The sequence below is a fragment of the Sinohyriopsis cumingii genome, chromosome 6 (assembly GCF_028554795.1).
Source record: "Sinohyriopsis cumingii isolate HCF-2022 chromosome 6, ASM2855479v2, whole genome shotgun sequence".
Lineage (NCBI taxonomy): Eukaryota > Metazoa > Mollusca > Bivalvia > Unionida > Unionidae > Sinohyriopsis > Sinohyriopsis cumingii.
Window position 1 is genome coordinate 71,294,154 of NC_142966.1, and position 25,283 is coordinate 71,319,436.

Sequence of the window (25,283 nt, forward strand, 5' to 3'; positions counted from 1 at the left end):
GCCGCAGCTATACCAGTTGGAAGATCTCGTAAAATCTTCTTTGTCTGTTTAGTTCTTCTTGCTATTTTTTCAGCCTGCGTCGCAGTTTGTTTTGATACCGGAAGAAGATCTTCTTTGATGACAGTTGTAACCCGTTCAGTAGCTGCAGTGACGGGTTTAAATAATTCCTCCGCGGATTCTGCAAATACTTCCCGTGCTTGCTGTCTTAATTGTAATTTTTGTCTGACACTATCACGGACAGGAAGAAATTTCTGAATTGCTTCGAGACGTTCTCGAGCTAATCTAGTAGTAAGTGCTTCTCCGATATTTGCCATTATTTATTTGTCAATGATTTAATTCCGCTAACATAAAAATGTTTTTCCTTGGAAATCTTCGACTTCTCACAGCAGCAGGGGGGCGCAAACTACACCTGATTTTTCGATGATACCTCACCGTGGAAATTATGTCGGATACGAGTCGGATTTATTGAAGTAACTCGCGTTATATCAGCGGAAATACAAAGCATTTTCAAGGACATTTTTTTTTTGTCTCGTTTTCTGAATAAAAGTGTTATTTCGTCGAAATAAGCCCTCTATCGGGAATAGTTTCCGCGGAAGGGGTATTTCGGAAAAGTATTTTGTAGGATTCGCCCTCCCTGCTGCTTATGATACAATCTGAAATAAAAGGCAAGTTAAACTTTCTTCCAAAGTATTATTCATCTCATGGCAGAAGTGGCTGCTTCCGCCTGATGGTTTTCTATACAGATTATTTTGTTACAGTAATGGTGAAAATAAGGGTTAATTAGCTGGATTAGATTCATGCGAAGGTCAACCGAGAGTTGTGCGTTGCGTTGGTACGTTACTCTATTTTGAATTGATATGTTCTCAATCTTTTGGCGATTCTGAAGTTATAAAAAACGCGTGACAAAAGTCAAATCGAACGGAGGCTGGGCTCACGCTTGCACTCCTTGTCTTAATTTATAGTAGGGTTACATGGTCATATTCCGACCAGAAGGATAATTTCGACCGTGGATGTACGTCCTGCTATTTACGACAAAGATAAGCAAATTACTTGCTGTGTTCTTTGTTCTTATTTGTGCACATGCGTATGCAAATTAGTAAAGATATTTCCAGACGAAGAGGACATAACGTGGCAAAATGACGTAATCGTCTCAGTATTATCTCTTCCGCGCGATTTCAGAAGCGGCATTCATTAACTTTTTTTTAATTCAGTGCCTTAGTCAGGCATCAATCATCAAAAATTTGTAAAGCTTTCAATAATGTATTAATTATGTTATCGTAGCTTTAAAATAATGATTGGTCTCGCAAAAAAGTAAAAATTGCACCAGTTTTACAACCAGTTAAGACGGCAATTCCAACCAAGAACAGAAGATTAAAGAAAATGAAGAATTATGATTAGTTTGTATTGATCTTTGATGATGAAAAAAAAACATAGGAAAAAATATATAATTAAAAACAATACAAAATTAAAGGTATAAATCTAAATAAAAACGTTAATTCTTTCCAGTTATCTCTTTAACAACATCCACAATTATATATAGCAATATCGCTTTCTACCTGCTATCCCTCTATCTGAAGAAAAGTAAAAACAATTAAATGCTTTTAAATCTGTCAAGATAAACAAATTCTTTTGTATTTTACAGATAAAACATGTGTATGTACAATACATCAGAGGTTGGAATAAGCCACAACACGGTCAGATTTACCCCTGCATATATAGTCATAATAAAATCACTTTTTCAGTAAGATCTCGGATTATATGCCTTTTGAATAGTGAAACTTGTCGATCTCATGTGAATTATCTCAGAGGTCTTAAGATGATCAGATTACCCCACCGATAACGAGATTTCGTGTTGTCCGAGATTTCGTACCTTACAGAAAAAACGTCAGACTCCTGCGCACAGACTTCACAGATCTTTGAAGGTATTTTAGATTAATATAAGATTTGTATTGATTGTCACACAGTGGAAAGTTCAGTACTGATAAACAAATTTAGAGAATATATAGTAAAATTATTTGTGTTTAGGATCTATTTCATTGAACCCTCCATACCATAAGCGACCTCAAGTAGGTCATGTGACTGGTCAGTCTTTGCTACTAATGACAATGTTTGTAGTTCTCCATTATTTCAGGGTACATTGCGTCCTTAATGCAGTTATGATGCTGGGGAAAAGGCTCCAAAACAATCCTGTGTAAGAATCATCATTTAACTCTGAATCGCTTGGATCCAAGAATCAGACTTCAGAATGGAATCAAGACATAAATCTCTGCAAGTCAAAGCAAGAAACGATCAAGGTGAGTCAATCATTGATTGTGCTTGTTGTTGTTTATACAGGTAAATCGCCGATTTTCCAGGACCCTTGGTTCCAAAGCCTTGCCGGACCAACCAAGGTCACGCATCGCCAATATAATGCAGTTTCATCTGCATTATACACCTGCTCTGGACTGGGGTGCTCGTCAACTACACGTTTCTGAAATTTGGCCACATCAGACCGTTTTTCTCCCCACACTTTATGCATGGAAATGCCATGACGTAACCTTTGAAGCCATCCTTCACTATAGTTACACTCGTGTTCTACTCTTTAAGTTCTTTATGAAACAACTGAGCCTGGTCCATTTCTATCCTGCCAGACAAATCCACTCCATCACTCCGACGTCGTCAAAACCATTCCATCATTACTCAGTCATGCTCAGTAATCTTACCATCTTCATAGTTTTTCTAATGTTTATTCACTTCTTGGAATCACTGTCTGAATAGAATTTCTTGTCCCTCTGCTTCTTTATATTGTATTAAGTTGATGAACCAATACTATATGTGTCCCAGTTTTAGCACGGAAACACCACGGTCCAGTTTTTTAATTGTTCTGATTTATCTTCTATTGATATTGACAGGTGCTTACACTTGACACCACCACTGACACCTTAATTTTTCCTAGAAGCCATAGCTAGGGTTAAATGTAAGTAAAATAAGCAAAGAACAGCACAAAATACAAGTATCACCACCAACAACTGCAGTGTAAATAATCCAACTGAGTGGACGCCCAGTGAACTAATTTGGCTCTGTCGAGAATTTCAAGTGCCATCTCGTAATTTTGTCCAGACTAAAAAAGGTGCCAGACTATACATTGCTGGAAAATCAGTGGTGTACCTGTATGATCATATATAATCCCGGTCAAGCACTGAGAACATTTTGTGGACCTGAGTTCTTGAACACTTCTCTTATTTTAAATGTTAACCATTCAGTTATTACACTTACACATCACTAAAAAGCAAATTCATTGTAAATTCAACGAATTTGGTAGTTTAGAAAGCCACTCCATCCCCTACTGCCCTTCCAAAGAAGGAATTTGTGAACCTTATGTAAAATCAAGTCATCAGTTACATAGAATATATGCAAGTAAATGGCTGATTATAAGTTCTGACCTTAAAGGAACCCCATACATTTCCATTTAAAAGGTGTGAAACGCTTCCAACACATTAGCTTCCAGCAGTGAAAATCCATCATCATTAAGTAGATTTGACCAACAAGTTAGTAGTACTTGTAGTGCCAACAGTATTGTCAGAAAATAAACCCAAAAGAGATCCACTTGTTGGTCTAGAAGTAGGTCCTACAACCAAATTTGAAAGCAGGTTTTGACTGATCTGCTGCAATGTAGTTCCTTTTAGAATCGATGGCCATTTTACTTAAGCCAAGTTCAATTGTCAAAATGTTAACTCTGGGTATCAGTATACATGAAGCTGTTAAGCATAAAACCAAACCACAGTTGAATATAGTTCAGCATAACATAATTCCATGCAAGCAGACTGTCATTGATTTAAATTCCAGAAACAGACAAGGAACTGTGGCCACATCTATATTATATTATCATTTCTCCAGAAAAAATTTTGTGCTCACAATTTTTGGCATTGAAACTTCTTTTTGATGTCAAAATGTTTTTCAGCTTCCAACATTAAATTATTTTCAATGATCTCATTGGTAAGTACACATTTGAATGTTGGATGCAAAATTATATTGTTTTAAATGAAATTATAGAAAACACTTTATTGTTGGATGCTGAAAATGTCTTTGTTTATTAGTTGTGTCTTCAATGTTTGATTGTATACGCTCAGTCATGTCCCCATTTTGAATTTTACACACGTAACCACAGGCATGCAATCCTGCACACAAGTGTTGCTTTATTCTAGCTGTGATGTGTAAGATTGATGCTTTGGGGATGGCTTTCTTAAACCTTAAAATCTTTTAACTAAAACATGATGAAATGTTTTTGTTCTGGATAAAACTCACTGAAATTTATAAATCTGGTTGGAAGTTATACATTTAGGTGAAAAAGTGATTGTAGCACCTTTGTTGAACTTGGATTGTATTTTGCAGTAAACCTTTAACATGAAACTATTTTGTAGTAAATGGTTAGTCAAAACTGACATTGTCCATGCAGTTATGATTCACTTGTACTCATCTGTAAAAGGCTTAATGAGGTAGTCATAAATAATAATAGTTTCTGATTTCATTATTTGTTTAACTTTAAGGTAATACATTTTTATTCCTGTTGTCTTCCTTTTCTGATTATTTGTCTGGCTTTATAATTGCCTAGAAGACATTTCCTTTCAATTAATATTGGAAGCAGGTTGTGAGTTTGCTGTTAAAAGGTTAAGTTTATGACAGAAATGAATTCTTTCACTGAATCATAATGCATTTAAAATCAGATGATCATAATTTTTATTCACCAGAGTTTTCATTTATTTCACTACAATTTTTGTGTGCTTAAACTATTCCAAATTTATTTGTAACTATTTTTTTAAACTTTTCAAATTTGTTTCTTCTGAATTTAACTGCCATTTTTTAGTTTTCTAACTGTTCTTGACATGTTTTGTAATTCTTTCAAGAACTATATGTATGGTTTAATTTACTATTTTTCATTGTAGTAGCACTTCTTAATATGTTTATAAACTCATTCAAAAACAGTTCTTGGTCTCTTGTCGTGTTTAAGCTTTTCATGAACTGTTTAAGAACTGTAGTTGAGGAACAGTAACAAAATAAATGCCAAGAACATTTCATATTCAGTTCAACAATCGTCCTGAATAGTCAGTAAAGTTCATGAACAGCTATTATTAATTTGAAGAACTCTATTTTACAGGAGAAGCCCAGTCATTAACTTCCGATCAGGATGAACAAGTTGAAGAAAAGCATGATGAAAACTATCTGGATATAGCGTTAGAGGATCTTCTTATATGGCCTGACAGTCATGATCCTGCTACATGTTCAAGAAATGGCAGAACTTCTGCTAATAACTGTGGATATAACAGGAATGGTAGTAATTCTTTGTGTGGCGTTTATCCTAACCTCAACCCAAGTAAACCTGTGTCAATAGAAACAACCAATCAGCCAACAAAATTTTCAGAAGAATTTACAGATTACATTTCCAGTGATCCAAAAGTCTGTAATTCTGAGAGTGACTTACGTCTGGATAATGCAAACCTTGATTACCAGTATAGTAGTGATTGTGCTAATTCTATTCAAGTAGAGCAGTCTGGAGCATTTTCACTATTTTCTAACAAGTACAATAGTATCAACAAACAAACAGAATCATTATGCATCGATACAAGTAACACTGAGTCAGTACACAGTCACATATCAGGAAAACTGGTAGAGTCTAGACATTTTGAATCTGTTCCATTTAACTCTGAAATAAGCTTGCATTATTCAGCAGAATCCCATTCAGTTCATTCGGAAATATCCAGTGAGTCTGTGTATGCCTCAGTGTATGGATCATCATTGTTGAATGGGGATGGAGAGTCTATAACGTCAGCACAGACACTGTTCAAGTCATTCAGGTCCAACAGTCTTGAAGACACATTTTATTCAGCACAGTCTGAAGTACAAGAAGTCTTACTGCAAAATCAGAGCAAGGCTATGCAAATCGTCCTACCTGAGTCTGAGCCATCCTCATGTTTTTTTCCAGAAGAGTTTGATGCAGTCCTTTCTTATGGCTGTTGCAAGTCTCAGTTTTCATCACAGTCAGAGTCTTCTGATTCTGACATGATACAACAGGGTCCCAATTCAGTCAAGTTAACTTCATCCCCTATCGAATGCACAGAGGAATCCGAATTAGCCATCACCGAAGGTCAAAGAAAATCCAGTTTTTCAACACGCTTGGAATCATGCCAGTCCGACAGTCTAAGAAAGTACCATTCTTTACCAGATTCTGAGGAATGTGGGTTTTATGATCTAGGAGAATTCACTGATTCAACCCAGCCCGATGCTTCCTTGTATGAAAGATCAGAGAAAGCTTTATCTTTCATGCCAAAAGTATTGGTCCAGTCGGACAAAGAAATGGAGTTAATCTCTTTCAGTCATTGTTTATCACCATATAATCAAAGGCAGTCTGAGATTCAGCGAATGATTTCACACCAGGTGTCTAATAAATCAGATAAATCACATGACTTTGCATTCTTTAAAATCACATATACAAATTTATTGCTTAAGGCTAGAGTGACTTGTAATGAGAATGCATCTGATATTGGTAATGAGACCTGCAGATTTAATATGGCCACCACTGAACTTAATGTTGATAAAAAACATTTAATGAGACCAGAGGTATTGTACAAAGGAATACAAAGGCACTTTAATGTGCAGAAAAGAACTCACTATTGGTGTCAAGTGATGCAGTTATATTTTACCTTTATGACAGCTTTATCATTTGGTGTATCATTAAAATGGTTGTTTCAGTTGCGACCTGTAATGTTACAAGCTCTGCACAGATCACAATCCATTCTGATATATCCATTTACCACTTTGAATGAGTTTTTTAACTGTGAAAACAGAGACTGTCCTCCTAGTGCTGAGGAATGCATGTCAGTAGAATGGATGCGATTACAGACTTTCAAGAACTATCCTTGTTCAGCCAAGGGCAGTCCTAGCCGTATTGCCAGAGAAGGATTCTTTTATACAGGACAGGGTACACAGACCAGATGCTTTTCCTGTGGGGTGTCACATGGAGACTGGAATTATTTTGACAATCCCCATGAAGTCCATCGGAGATTGTCTCCCAATTGCCCCTTTTTAAATGGGAGACAAGAAGGGCATAGAAACATCCCCATGAAAACTGGTGGAAGTGGAGATGTTGATGGAGCAGATTGTAACTTAAGTCTGCCCTCATCTGGGTCAGATGCAAGACAGAGTCAGACTGTAGGAAGCAGATCTGAATCTGGAGATTTGTCAAGAGCTTCAAACATTATTGATGAGGATGACACTTTTGGGGTAAGCTCAGGCTTTAAGGTTTTCAATAAAGAATCATAGTATACGAAGAAAATTATTAATTTTTAAAAAACTTCTGTATGTTTATATTTGCATAGAATGCTCTTTGTCCCTAAATTTCTGAAGGTCAGATTTTTACATGACTGCAAGTCATGAAAATATGACCACATGGAAATTTTCTGTCATCATGTGCATGATGGGAGCAATATATGTTAACCTTGAAATGAGTTGATTTGGTTAATAAAAACTTCCAAATACAGAATAAAATGGTATGTTTTTAATTTTAACTCTTGGCAGTAAAGCCAAGCGAGTTTATGGTATGGCTATGTGTCCAGAATGTGTTGTGTGTCATGCAACTTGTAGATCAACATTTGCTATTTTATTAAAAGGAATCCACTGGACTGTATTTCCAACACATTTGATGGAGTCTGTGCATCCTGGCATCAACTTTTAAATTTGAACAGATGATGCTGATTCTTTGTAAAATAAGGCTACTAAGAATGATGTCACAAAAAACACTGTTCATCATTTGACCAAATTTGATAAAAGCGTTCTGGCATTAAGGGCTTTTAAATTTGAACAGATGATGCGGATGCTTTGTAAAATATGGCTATTTAGAATGATGTCACAAAAAACACTCTTTGTCATTTGACCAAATTTGATATAAACATTCTGGCATTAAGGGCTTTTAAATTTGAACAGATGATGCAGATTCTTTGTAAAATATGGCTACTAAGAATGATGTCACAAAAAACCATTCTTCATCATTTGACCAAATTTGATAAAAGCATTCTGGCATTAAGGGCTTTTAAATTTGAACAGATGCTGATTCTTTGTAAAATATGGCTAATTAGAATGGTGTCACAAAAAACACTCTTCGTCATTTGACCAAATTTGATATAAACATTCTGGCATTAAGGGCTTTTAAATTTGAACAGATGATGCAGAGTCTTTGTAAAATATGGCTAATTAGAATGATGTCACAAAAAGCACTCTTTGTCATTGACCAAATTTGATAAAAGCATTCTGGCATTAAGGGCTTTTAAATTTGAACAGATGATGCAGATTCTTTGTAAAATATGGCTATTTAGAATGAAGTCACAGAACACTCTTCATCATTTGACCAAATTTGTTTAAAAGCATTCTGACATTAAGGGCTTTTAAATTTGAACAGATGATGCAGATTCTTTGTAAAATATGGCTATTTAGAATGATGTCACAGAACACTCTTCGTCATTTGACCAAATTTGATAAAAACATTGTGGCATTAAGGGCTTTTAAATTTGAACAGGTGATGTTGATCCTTCATCCAATACATGCATGGATGCTGTTTTCAAATAATAAAGCCCTTCAGTACAATCCAAGGTCATTTAACTGAACTTGTACTACCTCCATGTTGGTTTTGTTTCTTTGATAATGGTTTCTGATTTTGATAAATACAGGCTTCCACCAATGGGAAAGCAGTCTTTCATTTTGAAACCTTGTCTTCAGTATGCCATTCAATGTAAGACCTTCTTCAGGACCCCATCAGTCCATTTAAGTTTTGCCTGCAATGTACAGAGCCAGTCAGAAGATGGATATCTTGCTTGCTCTTGTCATTCATAAAGAGAAGAACAATATTTCTGCTTAGGCTCTGTGGAAAGGATGGGTTATCAACTCAGTCTACAATGAATTAACCATTAGACCATATACGTTTCTTGCACATATTAGCACATGAAGTCAGAACAGCTGCCTAAGCCTGTTTTGCATTAATTTATTTGCCGACTGACATTAGTCAAGTTCCTGAAAGATCTTTCATCTCAAAGGGCTCAGTTTGACATGGTAGGGTCTGTATCAGCATTTTAACAGACTACCCTTCCCAGGTCACTCGGCAGCTTCATAATCCAGGTTGCTAAACAAATTGTCCATCTTTCTTTTTATTAGTCTGTGTGTTTTAGCCTGTATGTCATACAAGAATTGAAAATGCTATAGACACCAGTGCAAGGGCCATGTTCTACCTCTTACCTATTTTCCTTACCAGTCATCATCTGGTAATGTGTGATTGTGATTTTTATCGTAGCTTTAACAATTTGAGTCATATTGTTATGATGTCTGCAGTGTGGCAGTTTATATTGGTGTGGCAGCACATTTAGCATCATATCCAAAGCAGTCACATTGTCCTGACACCAGGTCCTAACACTAATTCTGTTTGCTTTACCAGATGACAACAGGAAATATGATTTTTTGCACATGGTTGACATGGTTGACTCCTCCAAGTAGGTATCAGAATTTTGGTAAATATTAACACCTGGCATAAATAACAGTTGGCAGATCCATAGGTTGCCATACAATTTGAGTTTTTCGTAAAAGTAATTAGATTCATTATAAGCAGTAGTCATCAAACTCTAGTTGCCCATCTGCGCCGTGACTGATATACTAATGATTGCCAAAACTAAAGTTTGGTTGATTCTAGCTGGCAGGCAATGGTTTTGTCTGCCCCAGATATATCTAGCTAGCTCACAAAGTTGGATGACATAATATTACTTATTTCACTGTACATGATTTCAGAATCTTCTTATTGTGCATCCTTATTGATGACATACATGGGAAAATATTTTTTATTTATTTCTAGTATTAACAAAATTGACCAGTCATTTAAGACTATCACTGGTGATGACTTTATGTAGCTACATTAAAAAAGATGGAAAAATGAAAACCTGGTTGGACATTTTAAAAAAATGGGTGGCCATGGTGAGAGGTCACATTATATTTCCACTAGTCATTCCTACTTGGTTCTCACTGTTGATATTGCAGCAACAACACAAGTCAGGATCAGGGGAGACAACTCCAAGAGTGCAGTCCCATCCAGTGGAGGAATCAGCACAATCAGAAGCAGATAACAGGCCCAAGTTTCCAGAACATGCCTCACTTCCCGGTCGGATTGCAACTTTTAGTCATGGGTGGCCTCCATATCTGGATCAGACTCCACAGCAAATGGCTGAAGCAGGATTCTTTTTCACTGGTTATTTAAATTTGCCTTTCTGTCAACTATTTTGCCCACAAAGATTGAAAGATACATTGGTATCAGTTTTCTGAAGCATTTCTGTGGTCAAATTTCTAGCAAAAGTATATAGGTTACTGTGACACACTTATTAAACTCAAGTGATTGCATTGGTCCTGTATTAACCATATTTGCCTGACACTGATGCATTTATGATTATGAAGCTTAATGGTAAGGCTGTTATCTTCAGAAATTTATTCTTTAGAAAAAATAGGTCGCATGCATTTTACAATATCTTGCACTTGTGACTATGTTTCATATTTAGTTCCCCTGGCCTTTAAGACAAATGAGAATGTGGTATCTTCCTGCATCTGTCATCTGTTGTCCATAATCCATTCTGTTCTGTTTGACTTTGTCTTTCTTTGTTGCAATGATGCAGTCAGGTTTGAAAAAAGAATCTTACCAGATTCTTCAAAAGATCGGCATGGAGTTTTAGGTGCAAATGTGGTAAATTCTGACAAGACAGGGAATGATTTTTCAATTTTGACAGAATGTCTGGTAACAGTCACAATGATATTTGTGTTCTCAGTGCATTCTTCAAGTTCATGTTGACAAATATCCTCCGTACTTTACCCAGAACCTATAGGCTGAGTCAGCCTTTTTGTACATATCCCTTGAAACTTCCTCAGTTTGCTTTCTGGATCTTTTATTTAGGATAAAAATATGAATGGTTCACAGTTTGATACTGCAAAGTGATCATTGCATATCTGACTCTTCTTTTTGAACCTTCACTGTCTGCTCTTTTTCTCTTTTGTGAATCCATTTTCTTCCTTTATTTCTTCATTCACTTCATTTCACTAAAAGATCAATTAATAACAGTTGTTACATCTTATGTGTATACATGATGAATTATTATTTATTTTTTCAGTCTACAAGCTGCAAAGTAACAAACTCTTAAAAACTAAATATTACTGCTAACGCTAAATCTGCTACATTCTTAAAAGATAATTATATGCAGGTATGTTAACAGTTGATTAATAATGATGTGGGCATGCCATACCCAGTAGTAATTCTTATCAAATATGATAATATCATTTTATTGCTCAAAATGTGGCATTTTTTCTTTCTTTTTTCAGTTGAATACCATTGCACCAATAGCAGCCCCAATAACCTACAAAATGACTAAAACTAATTCTAAGCATCTTCTTTCTCATAGTCTAATGCAAAATATTGCAAACAAAATGCATAAAGTGTGTGAACTTTCTTAAGTTTTCTAAGGTTCCAGTCCATTGGATTAGACACTCATATTTCTGATTTTATCAAGTATTTTGAATTGCAGAGACCAGTATCTCACATATGCTGAGATGGAATCTCTTGTTTTATACGCTTTGCCAAAAACCCTTATGAACCATGAAGTGAAAATTCCCTTGAGAACCTTACACTTAAAACTGTCCTACTCCCCAAACACATATCTTCACTCGAGTGCTTGATGAACTGGAACAGATTGAACAATTAACATCCCGGAATTTGGTCTTTTCAAGTTTGTGAAAATAATGCTGCACTATTGCTATACTATAGCCACTATTGTTAGTGAATTATAAAAATGCCTTTTCATAAACATTTAATTTAAAAAGTGTTGTCCATCTCATGATCTGGGCTTTGACTTTGAGTCACTTGGTTGCTCAGCTTTATTCCAGGCTTCTGAGTGATGAATTTTTATACCCCTGCAACTGAAGGCAATTATCAAACTTCAAATAAAATGAATCACTCCTGACAATAGGGGAGGGTCAAATAATATTAGTACACAAGATATCAGTGTTGCTGATCTCAGTGTTGCTTCAAAATGACAAGATGGATACTAATATATAACCATCATTCCCAAACTGTCTGTCTAGAGCAGTGGCTCTTATCTGTTTTGGTTAATGACGCAGATTAGGTTTGTGGTGTTAAACTTGCAACCCATCACCTTCCACCCATCAGACACTAAAAAACCATTTGGGTAGGAAATTTCAAATTAAAAGGGTTGATCTCAGCAACCCACTTAAAACAGCAGGGTGACCCAGTTTGGGGCCGAAAGCCATTGGTTAAGAACCACTGGTCTAGATGGGTGTCATCGTTTATAGCATAGGCATTATAATCTTTTTCTTTCATCAAAATTATTGTAAATAAAATCATAACAAAAACTAATTCACTTGTAGATTTGATAAAATTTTATGCTTGCCAATATTTTGTGATTTTAAATATATACACAATGTGTACAACTTCCCAGCTGACTTTGCTTTACATGTAAAATGTTATTGTACAGGTAATCAAGACTACACTAGATGTTTCCAGTGTGGTGGTGGCCTTCGAAACTGGGAGCCAGGTGATAATCCCTGGATTGAACACTGTAGATGGTATCCTACATGTCCTCATGTTGAAAAAGGCAAAGGCCAGAGATTTATCAATGCTGTATTAAAAAAACAGGCTGAACTGGTATGAAAGCACGTTCATTTCTCTTAGGTTGAACATTAAGAATAACAGTATTAAACTATTGCAGAATTAAATGTATGACAGAAATGGAAGTCCACAATGCATTACATTGTAATTGCACAAGTCAACATAAATAACTTACAATAGTCTAAATTGTCTCCTTTTAACTTGCTTATCACATCAGCACAGTCCTGAACATTTACATGAAGATCCATTTCATTCCTGCAGTACGTTTATACCAGTACTATATGGTACTTAAATTATTATTATTTAATTAGGGTTCAACTCTGGAGTTTTGCATTTCTGCAAAGGGTTCACAATTCAAAGAAAAGGTATTTGTCTGATTTTCCACAAGGGTTATCTTTGTTACTAAACAAAAAGAAATGATTGTACATTCTCGAGTAGGTAGAAAGAACCTACAAGTTTCTTGCCAGCATAAATATCCTACATTCTTAAACGCTCTGAATAACAACAATAAAGCAATCAATTTACAGATTCTTATGTTAGCCATTGTGTAATGAGTCATGATCAGATACAGTTCCAGTCGCCAAAAGGCTGGTTCTGACTAGTTTCTGTAATGTGTGAATAGAATGCACAAAAATAGTTTTTACCCAAAACCCTCATTTTGTCAACCTTCTCAATTCAAAAGTGGTAGATTTCTACTATAAAATTGTATGCATGGTAGACATCTTTTAAAATTGTATATTTGTCCTACCGCTGATAGGATCACATGTATGGAAAGTTCTACATCTATAGCAGTATTCGCAGGTGAAGTTATCCATTCCCATTAATTAAAAGATAATTATAAGAAGCATGTTTAAACCAAATAAAGGCCTTTGAATCAGCAAGGCTTAATTCATGTATAAGAATAATTGTTGCATGAAAATTTCTATATTCAGATTCTGATTGTTAAAACTGACATTTCTGTATCAGTTAGGTAATATGTTGGCATTTCTGTATCAGTTAGGTAATAAGTTGACATTTCTGTGTCAGTTAGGTAATAGGTTGGCATTTCTGTATCAGTTAGGTAATAGGTTGGCATTTGTGACTTGTTCCTGGTAAACTTAGAGATAAACTGTGAGAAATTGAGTTGGCTTTTTATTTAACTTGGTTTTCTTTCTTTTCTTCTAGCTATCAACCCAGCGTGCAGAGAGCAGAAGGAAAGCACAGTATGGTATGCATGATAATTTTTTACCCTAGTAATGGAGACATCAAGCATTTGGCTTGTCCAATTGTTGATGTGCATGTTTGTGTGTACATACACATTTTTCCAGTGTTTCCATCTCAGCAGGTCCTTACTAGATTCACCTAACATTTCTAATGTAGTAGCATCACATACTCCCTTTCTATCAATACTGCTGTTGACCCTAGTTGGGCCATGGTTTCAAGATTTATATTGGAACAGGTTTTTGTTAAAAGATTTTTTATCACTACTTGATTTACTTCAAATTTAAATATATTGTCATCACTTACTCTCCTTCTGTCAGTACTATACCTCCCACTTGGTGGGGGGACAAGAGGTCATGCATTATAATGGGGGATGCATTTAAGATTTAGTTAAAATTTTGTTTCACCACCAACATTTACACCTTCATGAATTCACTTCATGTTTGGATCATAACAGTATCATTTACTCCCCCTTTTCTTAGTACCATTCCTCCACCTGGGTTTTATCTTAGTAGGGCCATGGGGTCAAAATTTACATTGGGGACACATTTTAATTCAAGGTTTGGTTCAAAAAAAAAAATATATATATATATATATATATATATTTCCATCAACCCATCCCTAGTACACTCCATGATTGTAGTATAGTATCAACACATACTCATCTTCTCTTAATATTACTCTGAACTCTGGGGGTCCTGAGTGGACCAGTGGTCTAGAGCACTCGCAGTTCTGGATCACTGCTATCTCATCACTGCCTGTGTGTGTTCAAGTCTCCGGCTCCGTTAATGTCGGTATGTGAGAAAGCTTGCCAGTAGCTTCTCGTGGGTTGATAGTTCTTCATGCAGTTTTCCAGGGTTCTTCCTCCACCAGTTATACTGGCCGTCATGTATAGCCCATGTTGTGCTGAAAAATGCGTTAAACACTACAACAGCATCAACTCTGAACTCTGGGTTCTGCCCTCATTTGGTGCAATACGGTTGGCAAGTACACTGGTGACTCAGTTTATTCAAGTTCTTGGTTCAAGTTTTATTCAGCACTTGTTATCTCTGCAAGTCATAGTCCAAGAGAGCTTACTGGTTGGTCTGTTTTCCATCATCGATAGTCTGTTCATCATCCAAGGTTTGTCCATCATCCATGGTCTGACCATCATCTATGGTTCTATTCATCATCCATTGTCTGTCCATCATCCGTGGTCTGTCCCTCTTCTGTGGTCTATTTATCATCTAATGTCTGTTCATCATCCATGATTTGTTGTCCATCATCCATGGTCTATTCATCATCTTTGGTCTGTTGTCCATCACTTCTGGTCTGTTGTCCATCATCCATGGTTTGTCTGTCATTCATGGTCTTTTCATTTTCCATGGTTTGTTGTCTATCATCCATGGCCTGTTGCCCATCATCTATGGTCTGTTGTCCAACATCCATGATCTGTCATTTATCCATGGTCTGTTATCCATCATCCATGGTCTGTCCATCATCCATCAGACCAGTTATTACTAATCCTCTTAAACTACTTGTAGGATTGCCATGAAAATTTACACACATATTCACCCCATGGTCTAACTGGTTCAAAATGAGAATGTTGCCGCTAGAACATTCAATATTGACAATCTTGATATGAGACTACTTATCCAGAATGAATGGTTATATGAAATTGGGATGTTCATTAAAAGGCTTTTTATGATGTCTGGTTGATGAAAATGGTGTTATTTGGACAGCCAATATGACCACCATGACAACCATCTTGAAAATTGTGTTCTCACTAATCTTGAGTGGATGGTCATATCACCTTGGAATTTTTATTAAAAACGTCTTATCATGTCTGGTTGGTCCTAAATGAAAAACATCAGTGCTAAGACATCCAATATGGTCACCACAGGACAAGCTTATGAGCCAGGGCTGTTTCTATAAATGATGCCTTTCATCTCTGAATACATTCCCTATCACATTAATATTACATAGGCATAGCTGCCAACCCTCAGGATTTTGGCGTGAATTTCATGAATTCTCAAATTCTCAAATATTTTAAATCTTTAATAAAATAACCGATTTCCTGTTACGCGCTTGTCGTGATTTTGGCAGTTGCCGAAATGGTCCGGTACTGCTGGCCACGAATTTAGTAAAACTACAGCCGATTGGTACAGTTGGCCCGGTAGCAAGCATTTTAGCCTATTTTAATCTATATGTATAAGAGTAGTTTTACAAATGATTTTGAGAGAAACTGGGACCTAACTGGAATTTTGCTCCATGCATGCTTCATCAACACTGATTTGAATTACTGTTCAGCATCACATCTAAGATCTTGAGAATGGCTTCACCACCAAGGAAAAAGAAATGTATTTCTCAAAACGTAAAGTTCAAATTGGAATATACCTAAAATTGGCAGTGCATTTGCCCATCAAACATTGATATATGTCATGCTTTTTGCACACAGTGTGCCACAAATTTTAGGATTCGGCATGGTGGCAGAGACGATGTGATGAAGCACATCGGTTACAAAAAACACGTAGAGGCTGGGAAAATTAGGAATTCACAGATTTCAGCTGTGGAATATTTTAAGCCATTGACAGAAGACATGCAAGCTACCAACGCTGAAGCATTATTTAATTATTTTTGAGTTTTCTTGTTGAACATAATCTATCTTTATCAGCTGGAGACCATGCTAAACATTTGTTCCTACCAATGTTCCTGGACTCCAGGATTGCTTCCAAATTTTCCTGTGGAAGAACCAAAAGTGCTGAAGCTCCTGTGCATTCCTCACAGCAACAATGACAGTGAAAGAGTATTTTCTCTAGTGAGGAAAACTAAAATATACTTTAGGGCCTCCTTAAGTGCAGAAAAATTTTCTCAAGTCTGCCACAGTATGAAGTCTTGATAAGTAACCACAAGAAAAAGTGAAGTTTATGAATACCATAATAAATAGAAATGCAGATATATTTCTGCAAATATGTAGTGTTTTAGTTTTATTTTGCGATCTTGAGATACTGTAGTATTGATGCTCAGAATAGATGGAGTTATTATCATGGTATTTTTCACAAATTCATGTCCAAATTCACTAATTTTTATCATTATTTTCACTAATTGCGAGACCGCTCAGGTGGCCTAGTGGTTAGAGCGTCCACCTCGGATGCGTGAGGTCGTGGGTTCGATCCCCGACCGAGTCATACCAGAGACTTTCAAAAATGGTACTAACAGCTGCCTCGCTTGGCATTCAGCATTAAGGGGTTAGTGTTACAACTGGTCGGCCTGGTGTCAGGATAATGTGACTGGGTGGGACATCATGCTACATGTCTGCGGTGTGATGCCCCAGTGCTAGACATCACTATAAACTGGTACAGTGCAGACATCGTAGCGATATGACTGAAAAATTGTTAAAGCTACGTTAAAAATCAAAATCACATCACATAACACATCACTAATTGCGAGCCTGGAAGGTTGGCAGCTATGCATAGGTCACATAGGCAAAGGGAAGAAACTCTTACCCATTACTTCCCCATGACCACTGTTAGGTGTAGCAGTTTTATGCTTTCATTTAGTACTATCATGTACCATCCCTCCCATCCCTTCTCCCAGCAGGTGGAATTCACTTGAAGGATGAAGTGTTTCATGTTTTATTTGATTCCCACCAATAGTTTCAGTTATGGTTTGCTGTTGGTTAACTGTCTAATTACAGAAGAAAGGGAAGACTTATTGGCACTATCTGTCTATTTGTTTGTTTGTTTTAAAATTGTGATTATCATGGTTTGTTTGCAAAGATATATTTTAATTTTTAAATCTCTTCCAGTATGAGTAGTGTTATTTTACAGGTTTTATTATGATACTGTTGAAGCAGTTACTTATATATTTTGAGATTTACCTATTGATATCTTTTCAGATGTTTGAAGAGAAGATTATATCACTAATAAGGCAGTTGAAAACTACATCCAAAACCTATTCAGATAACATATGAGTGAAAGTTTTCAGATAGATAAAAACAATTTGTGTAACTTTTGGATAGTGTGGTGAATGTAACACTTTACATTGGTCATCATTATTATTTGCCCAGAGGGTGTGTGGAATGAAATTAAACGTTGTGTAATTTTCTTTTATTGTTGTGGATAATTATTTTTTTTAAATTAGAAACTAGAAACTTATTCAGAAAATAAGAGAATTTTCAAGCATTTCAGTCTGACTTGCACATCAAAGTGGTCATCTTCAAAGTCTTGTTATTGCTACTCTTCCTCTTAAAAAACAGTAATATTGGCCTTAGGGTTTTCACCAACCAAAAGGATTCTTATTATGCCTAGTTTGGTCCAAAATGAAATCAGTGCCACCAGAGCAGACATCTTGAAATATTTATTTTTATACTTGGTACAGACACCCAATATGGCTACCACCAGGCCCATCTTAAAATTCTTGTTTTCTGTATTCCTGGGTGAATGCTTGGTCTTTTCAGTGTTATATTTTCACCAAAATATTTTTTATGATATCTAATTTGTCCTAAGTTGAAATGGCACCAATTTGATATCCAATATAGCCGCCATGGCAGTCAATTGAAAAATCTTGTTATTGCCTGAAGACTCATTATGATGTTTTGTTGGACCTGAAGGATGTTTTATTGGTTGTAAATGAAAATGGTGCCTATCTGACATCCACAGTGGCTAATTTAAAAATGTTGTTATTGGTGAAGAATATCAGATTCAACACCCAGCAGTTAAAAGGAAGAAATGATCTTTTCAGCCAGTACAGTTTCAGTTCCATTGATGGACTTTTATTTAATATGAAACAAAAATGCTCACATGGTGTACATTATGTGATTCATGCAAAATGTGTATACATTCACACATTTGGAAAGTAGTGAAGCACATGAGCTCCTACAAATTAGTTGAAAGTAACATATGAAAATATACTCTATGCAATACACAGTTTTATTTAGCTGTTCACTCTTAAAGTGCTTGTTACAACATAAGACAAGCTGGTAGAAATGGTGAAGAGCTTGTCATAATTTGTATTTTTTCATGAAGAGCTTGTCATAATTTGTATTTTTTCATAACTGATTGGACATCTGGTTTCTTCAGCTTGACATGAGTGGCTGTTAAACTAAATTTCATTGACCCCATAACAAGCATTCTGTGATAAGTTGAACCTTGCATCAGTGAAGTGTTACAAAATGTATATTTATAATATGGCTTATATAGAAGACCACAAATGACTGATTCTCAGCATGGTTCATATTTAGAAGATGATTTTGTTCAGCAGTTACTGACTGATCATAGTGATGAAGGTAATTATATTTCAAGTTAGAAATATATCAGATTATTGGAGATACCAGTGTTGATTTTGAACCCCAAAATGGTGTTAAATTCACATCTGATGTACATGCTGCATGGACGAAAACAAATGGCAAGCTGGTCAACACCTTATTTCTGTGGTATTTTGAAATGAAACGTAGAAAATGCAAACAAACAATAGAAATTAAAATACAGACATTTTAAAAGTAGAGGGTAATTTTTGTTTCTTTTCTCGTCACAATTTTGCATGAGAGATTGTGTGCTACAGAAACCATGTGGTCCTGGCATAAAGATTACAGTAAATCTAATATATAAGAAATTAAAAAGTAAAGATATTTATTTGTCCAAAATAACTCTGAACAAGTAGTCTAGTGCATTAATGGAACAGTAAATCTGGCTATGTCCTAGAATGCTTATTCAGTAAAAATAAACTTTGGCAGAGCTTTCGTTTTCTTCATGATGTTTATATTTTCCAGCTCTTCTAAACAATAAGTATATCAATGTCATTGCAACCTATCAGGAAAGGAAATTCTTTGCTCCTAAAATGCTTCCCTAGTTTTTAAAACTTATATACACTGTAACTTATAAACACATAATTGTGAATTGTTCATTCTCTACACAGTATCATTTATACATTGTTTCCACATCTGTGATACTGTACCAGTGAGATGCATGATGGATCAAATGTCAGTTGCATTCTTGTATATTTTCCTTGGATTGCAATATGGCAACATGGATTGCAATATGGTATGATGGATCAGATGTCAGTTTCACTCTTGTGTAGGGGCCCCAAGTGGCCAAGTGGTCTAAAGAGCTTTCCGTTATGGATTACTGCCATCTCACCTCTTTCTGCATGGGTTCGAGTCTAGGATTCAGCCAATGTGGGTAGGTGAGAAAGCTTGCCAGTAATTTCTCATCTGTCACTGGTTCTTCCCGGGTTCTTCCTCCACTATTAATACTGGCTGCCGTGCATAGCCTATCATGTGCTTAAAAATGTTGTTAAACCCAACAACCACAACAACACTCTTGTATATTGGGGCCCCAAGTGGAAAAGTGGTTAAAAGTCCTCTCCATTATGGATCACTGCCATCTCACCTCTGTCTGCATGGGTTTGGGTATCGGATTTGGCCAGTGTGGGTGAAAAAGCTTGCCAGTAGCTTCTCATGGGTTGGTGGTTCTTTCTGGGGTTTTCCCAGGTTCTTCCTCCACCATTAACACTGAAAAATGGTGTCAAACCCCACAACAACAACAGCAACACTCTTGTATATTTTCCTTGGATTGCTATATGGCAACAGTCAGTAGGCCATAGTAGCTCACTTGGTAGAGCATTGTCTTTATAATTCATTGGTTGCTGATTTGATAACTGTCCATGCCAACATGGATGGCTACATCAGTCTTCCTAAGGTGTCTTTCAGACCAACCAAATATAATAAGACAACACTTTCAGATCACTTTGTGATGAGTATTTGTTAACCTACTGTACTCTCGTACAATCATCTTTCTTATTTGATTATAATCCTATATGTATGGTCTAAAACAGATGATAAGCAAAACCAGCATTAATAGACAATGAAAATGACGTAGCTAAGTAACCAACCTTTTCTTTCCACTTTGCAGCTTTAGTAAGCCTGTAAATTTGCAATCATATCCTAACATTCCACATGAACAACACCAGGCCCACTTGGGCATCTTGTTTTTTTGTGCCCCTACCAGATCAGTGGAAAGGGCACATAATGCTATTCAGGATGGATATTTGGTGATAAATGTTTAAAACTATTCAACACAAAGAGACCCGAAAACTTTTGTCATTCAGCCTTAGTGATGGCTTTGTGTTTATAGCATCTTAGAATCACAAACAGAATGGTGCAACTTCAGATTCTATGATTTGGTTAATACTAATTCAGCTGCGGTGTCCCTGTACAAGGTACTTGATGCTACTCGCATAGATAACTTAATTTACTATATAAAATATTTTTAAAAAAAACAACAATCTGCCCTCTCTTCCCATCCCAGCCATTGCTTGTTTCAAATCTGTTTAACAACTTTCAAAGGACTCAGTACACTGAAGCCAAACTTTTTATATGAGGCTTAACATAAAGAACACCTTGTCAACAAATCTTGGATGGAAATTTGGCTCCTGTTTAACTTGCAACTTCACTTTTTGAATGTATCATTTTTGTAGGGCATCAGGTCATATAGAACTGTTTCTAGTCATACAGATATGTAACAAGATTGAAAGCAATTGGATGTTTGGATTGAATGATAACGCAATGCAATGTGAGGGTATGAAAGTTTATGAAACAAATAAAAGACGAATAAAGAAATGTTCACTATAACACATTTACGAATTGATTCACACAATCACCCACTACATATAATACACTACTACTATACTAAACATGTTACAGATACACGTATGTGTATGAAGAATATGAGTATGGTTCTTACATTCACAACATGCACAATGATAAGAATATTTATCAAATCATACAAGACAAAGGAACAGACACGAGTATGATTCACAGAATAGTGTGATGCAAAACTAAAACAAGTATGGTTCACACAACCATATGATACCAATGAAAAATAAGTGGTTCACACAACCCTATGATACCAATGAAAAATATGTGGTTCACACAACCATATGATACCAATGAAAAATACGTGGTTCACACAACCATATGATACCAATGAAAAATAAGTGGTTCACACAACCATATGATTCCAGTTAAAAACAAGTGGTTCAGACATCCATATGATACCAATGAAAAATAAGTGGTTCACACAACCAACCATATGATACCAATGAAAATTAAATGGTTCACACAACCATATGATAACAATGAAAAATAAATATGGTTCACACAACCAAATGTCACAAAGTAAAGTATGTATGGTTCAAATAACCATGTGTTACAAAGAAAATTAAGTATGGTTCAAATAACAACCTGTTACAAAGCAAATTAAATATGATTCACAACCACATGTCCTTGTATACATTTCATAACATAATGGTCCTTATCCGGGAGTCGAGAATTCACATCATAATTCCTCATCCTTCTCCAGAATTATAATTCAATATTTAACAATTCCCACCATGAAACAGATACAATGTCGGTTGAAATGGCTTCACTGCCACATTTCAGATAATAGCCTCACCATACTGGTTCTTATAGTCAATCAATCTCTCTATCCATCCATACATACAGACAGACAGCTATAAATAAATAAATTTGGTCATAACAAAGAATAAACAGAATACAGAGGAGAGATCTAGAAATATATGTCACTGAATTGTTTAATGTCACATAAAGCTTTTAATGATAAATTGTAACATACAAAATGTTTTTCTAGTGTATTAACCCTGCAGAATGACAAATAAAGGCAGTAAATTGAAGAAAGGCATTTAAACTATAAAAATACATTTACAAACTGGATTTGTATAATGTTGAACACTTACCCCTATGGTTGTAGTTTGAAGTAAGAGTATCGACACTCTCTGACAAGATCCAAGAGATCACTGTATTGCATAGAACATTAAGCCTCCTATAAATGCATGAGAAAGAAAATGCACATGACCAAGGGTAAAGTACCCATGCATACTGTGCTATACGAGTATCTTGCTGCAAGCGACCTATGATGGGGTGCATGTATTGTTTAGTCATACAAAACAAAAACAAATGAACCACCCTAGGTAACACTGTATGCCTCAATGAAGTTAATAAACCAAATTGTTCTTAGGCATACCAAATTATTTTTTTGCCTTATTCCGTGACAGAATAGGTTTATCTTTGGTTTGAATCAGACTTGAAACACAAGGAGTCACGGACAATTCCTAGTGATTCTTGAGTCAAAATGCACAGATAAAATATCTTTTTTGTGTATGCCAAAATTAGCCATTGCAAGGATCTCAGTTTAAAAGTGTTTCCTCTATGCTTTACGTCATTGCCATATTTTACGTCATTGCCATATTATATGGAGCGGTGTAGAGTGCTAACCATGTCTCTTATACATATGCTTATATTCCACACAATTTTTGTCAGGAATTTCATTTTCAATCAATGACTTCAATGACATCATCAATTTGTTCAAAGCAAGTTTGGTATAAGGTTTAATATTTTAAAATCCTACATCAAGTTTGATTTTCACCTTTATCAGTTAAAATTTGAGTTATATCACCTTAGTGACTTGGAAATTTCCTTGCATCATAAGTCTTGTTTCTACTAAAGAATTTTTGAAGGATATTGTGGAACAAAACACACTTTGGTACAACGCTTATTATTCTAAATACCTTATACAAGTTACATTTCTTTGTACCTTGAAATTTAGATTGAGTTATGGCCCATGCCAAAGTTTTAACTTAGCACAAAGTTTCTTGTTTCCCAAATTTGTTATTTATCATATAGAAATATTGGTATGTATGTTATGTGAACACATTGGTATGTATATGAACACATTGGTATGTGTATCATGAACACATTGATATGTGTGTCATGAACACATTGGTATGTGTGTCATATGAACACATTGGTATGTGGGATATTTGAACACATTGGTATGTGTGTCATATGAACAAATTGGTATGTTTGTCATATTGACATATTTGTATCTGTGTTGTTATCAACATATTTTTAGAACTGAACAGAAATTTACACCAGATAAAATATTCATTACATAATGTTGTATGAAAACCAAGCATCTATGAAAAATTGTCACTAATTGGTGATAATTAAGGGAATTTATTGCACAAGATTTTCTAGCAACATCTATCAGTTTTCATCAAAGAGTAATATGTATTAGACATTTTGTTCTTATTAGAAATATGGCAGTGTGTAAGAAAAAAATTGCTTCTTCATTTTAGAAACAAGCTCTGACTTGTGAAGATTTGTTTTGAAACACATCATCCACATTAATTTTTAGCTTATCTGGTCATAAGCCCTAGTGAGCTCATGTTACTGGCCACTCCTCCTGTGTGTGGTGTGCACCATCTCTAGATTCATTTCAGTTAAGCTTGGCACAGATATAGCATCCTAGCATGAAGGTCTTTCAAGCTTGCACAAATAATGCTGATCTACCAGCAAATATGACCACATTAATAAATACGGAAACCTTTATATGACTTCAGACACTGCTAACAGTTCAAATTTTAGAGAAAGCATCCTAGCATGAAGAATTTCAAGTTTATACAAATGATACCAATCCACCATAAAATATGGCTACCATTGTTAAAAATATAAAACCTGTCAAACTACTACATCTTCAAAACTCCTGAATATAATTTGACCCAATTTGAAAGTAACTCCTGGCATAAAAGCCTTTGTACAAATTAAGCTATTCTGCTGTCTGATATGGCAACTGATTTTAAATGACTTCTTCACTGAAACCAATTAACAAAATCTGATGAAGTTTTAAAGTGTGTTCTGGTATGTATGATTTTTCAGTTTATATGAATTATTACTATCTACTATCAAACATGGCTGCTGTTACTAAAATTGTAATAACTTTGAACAGAATTTAATAGAAGGTCTCCTAGATTAGGTGCCTTCCAGAATTATATCAATGATAACATTCCATCATCAAAGATGTCTGCCATTACTATGAGTAGAAATGCTTTAAAAACACACAGCAGAATTTAACCAGTTGGACACACAGAATCCTGGGATACAGGACATTTCAGTATTATACAAATTATTGTGATGTGTGTTAGATATATATGGAAAATGTAAGAACTAGACAAACTTTAAGTAAATGTTTTCAAAACATATGCAGTCAGTAACATTGGAGTAATTTCAGCAGTGTGCACTGAGTCAGGTGAGATTTTATTATGCCCACTTGGACCTCTTGCTGTGTTTTTATATCCTATTGCAAATTTTGTATGCTTCACTTAGGCATAATACTGATTTTACATATTTAATAAAATAATGGAATTTTGGTCTATTGTTTTGTCATTCATGCAATTTGTTCAAATACAGCATGCCACTGCAGCTTCATATGCTTATATTTGACTCATTTATAAGTTTAAAGCCAAGTAAAAACTTGGCTAAAGAAATGTTTTGTTCTGTTTTTAAGTTCTTCTTTATAATTCCTTCATATTTAGCAGTGTGATAATGACTTGTTATAAATCTGTTATAAACTTT

General features: G+C 35.4%; 1 protein-coding gene across 2 annotated transcripts in view; it reads left to right on the plus strand.

The window, feature by feature from the left end:
- The first annotated feature begins 648 nt into the window (after positions 1 to 648).
- The window catches only part of LOC149797175 (uncharacterized), a 42,904-nt gene continuing 18,269 nt past the window's right edge, over positions 649 to 25,283 (plus strand). For both annotated transcript variants that reach the window (XM_089961859.1, XM_089961860.1), the window contains exons 1-6: positions 649 to 1,922; positions 2,132 to 2,294; positions 5,135 to 7,257; positions 10,048 to 10,255; positions 12,540 to 12,709; positions 13,838 to 13,880. In XM_089961859.1, coding sequence (XP_089817985.1) covers positions 2,246 to 2,294; positions 5,135 to 7,257; positions 10,048 to 10,255; positions 12,540 to 12,709; positions 13,838 to 13,880 — 2,593 coding nt within the window. In that variant the 5' untranslated portion in view covers positions 649 to 1,922; positions 2,132 to 2,245. The remainder of the gene's footprint in view (positions 1,923 to 2,131; positions 2,295 to 5,134; positions 7,258 to 10,047; positions 10,256 to 12,539; positions 12,710 to 13,837; positions 13,881 to 25,283) is intronic.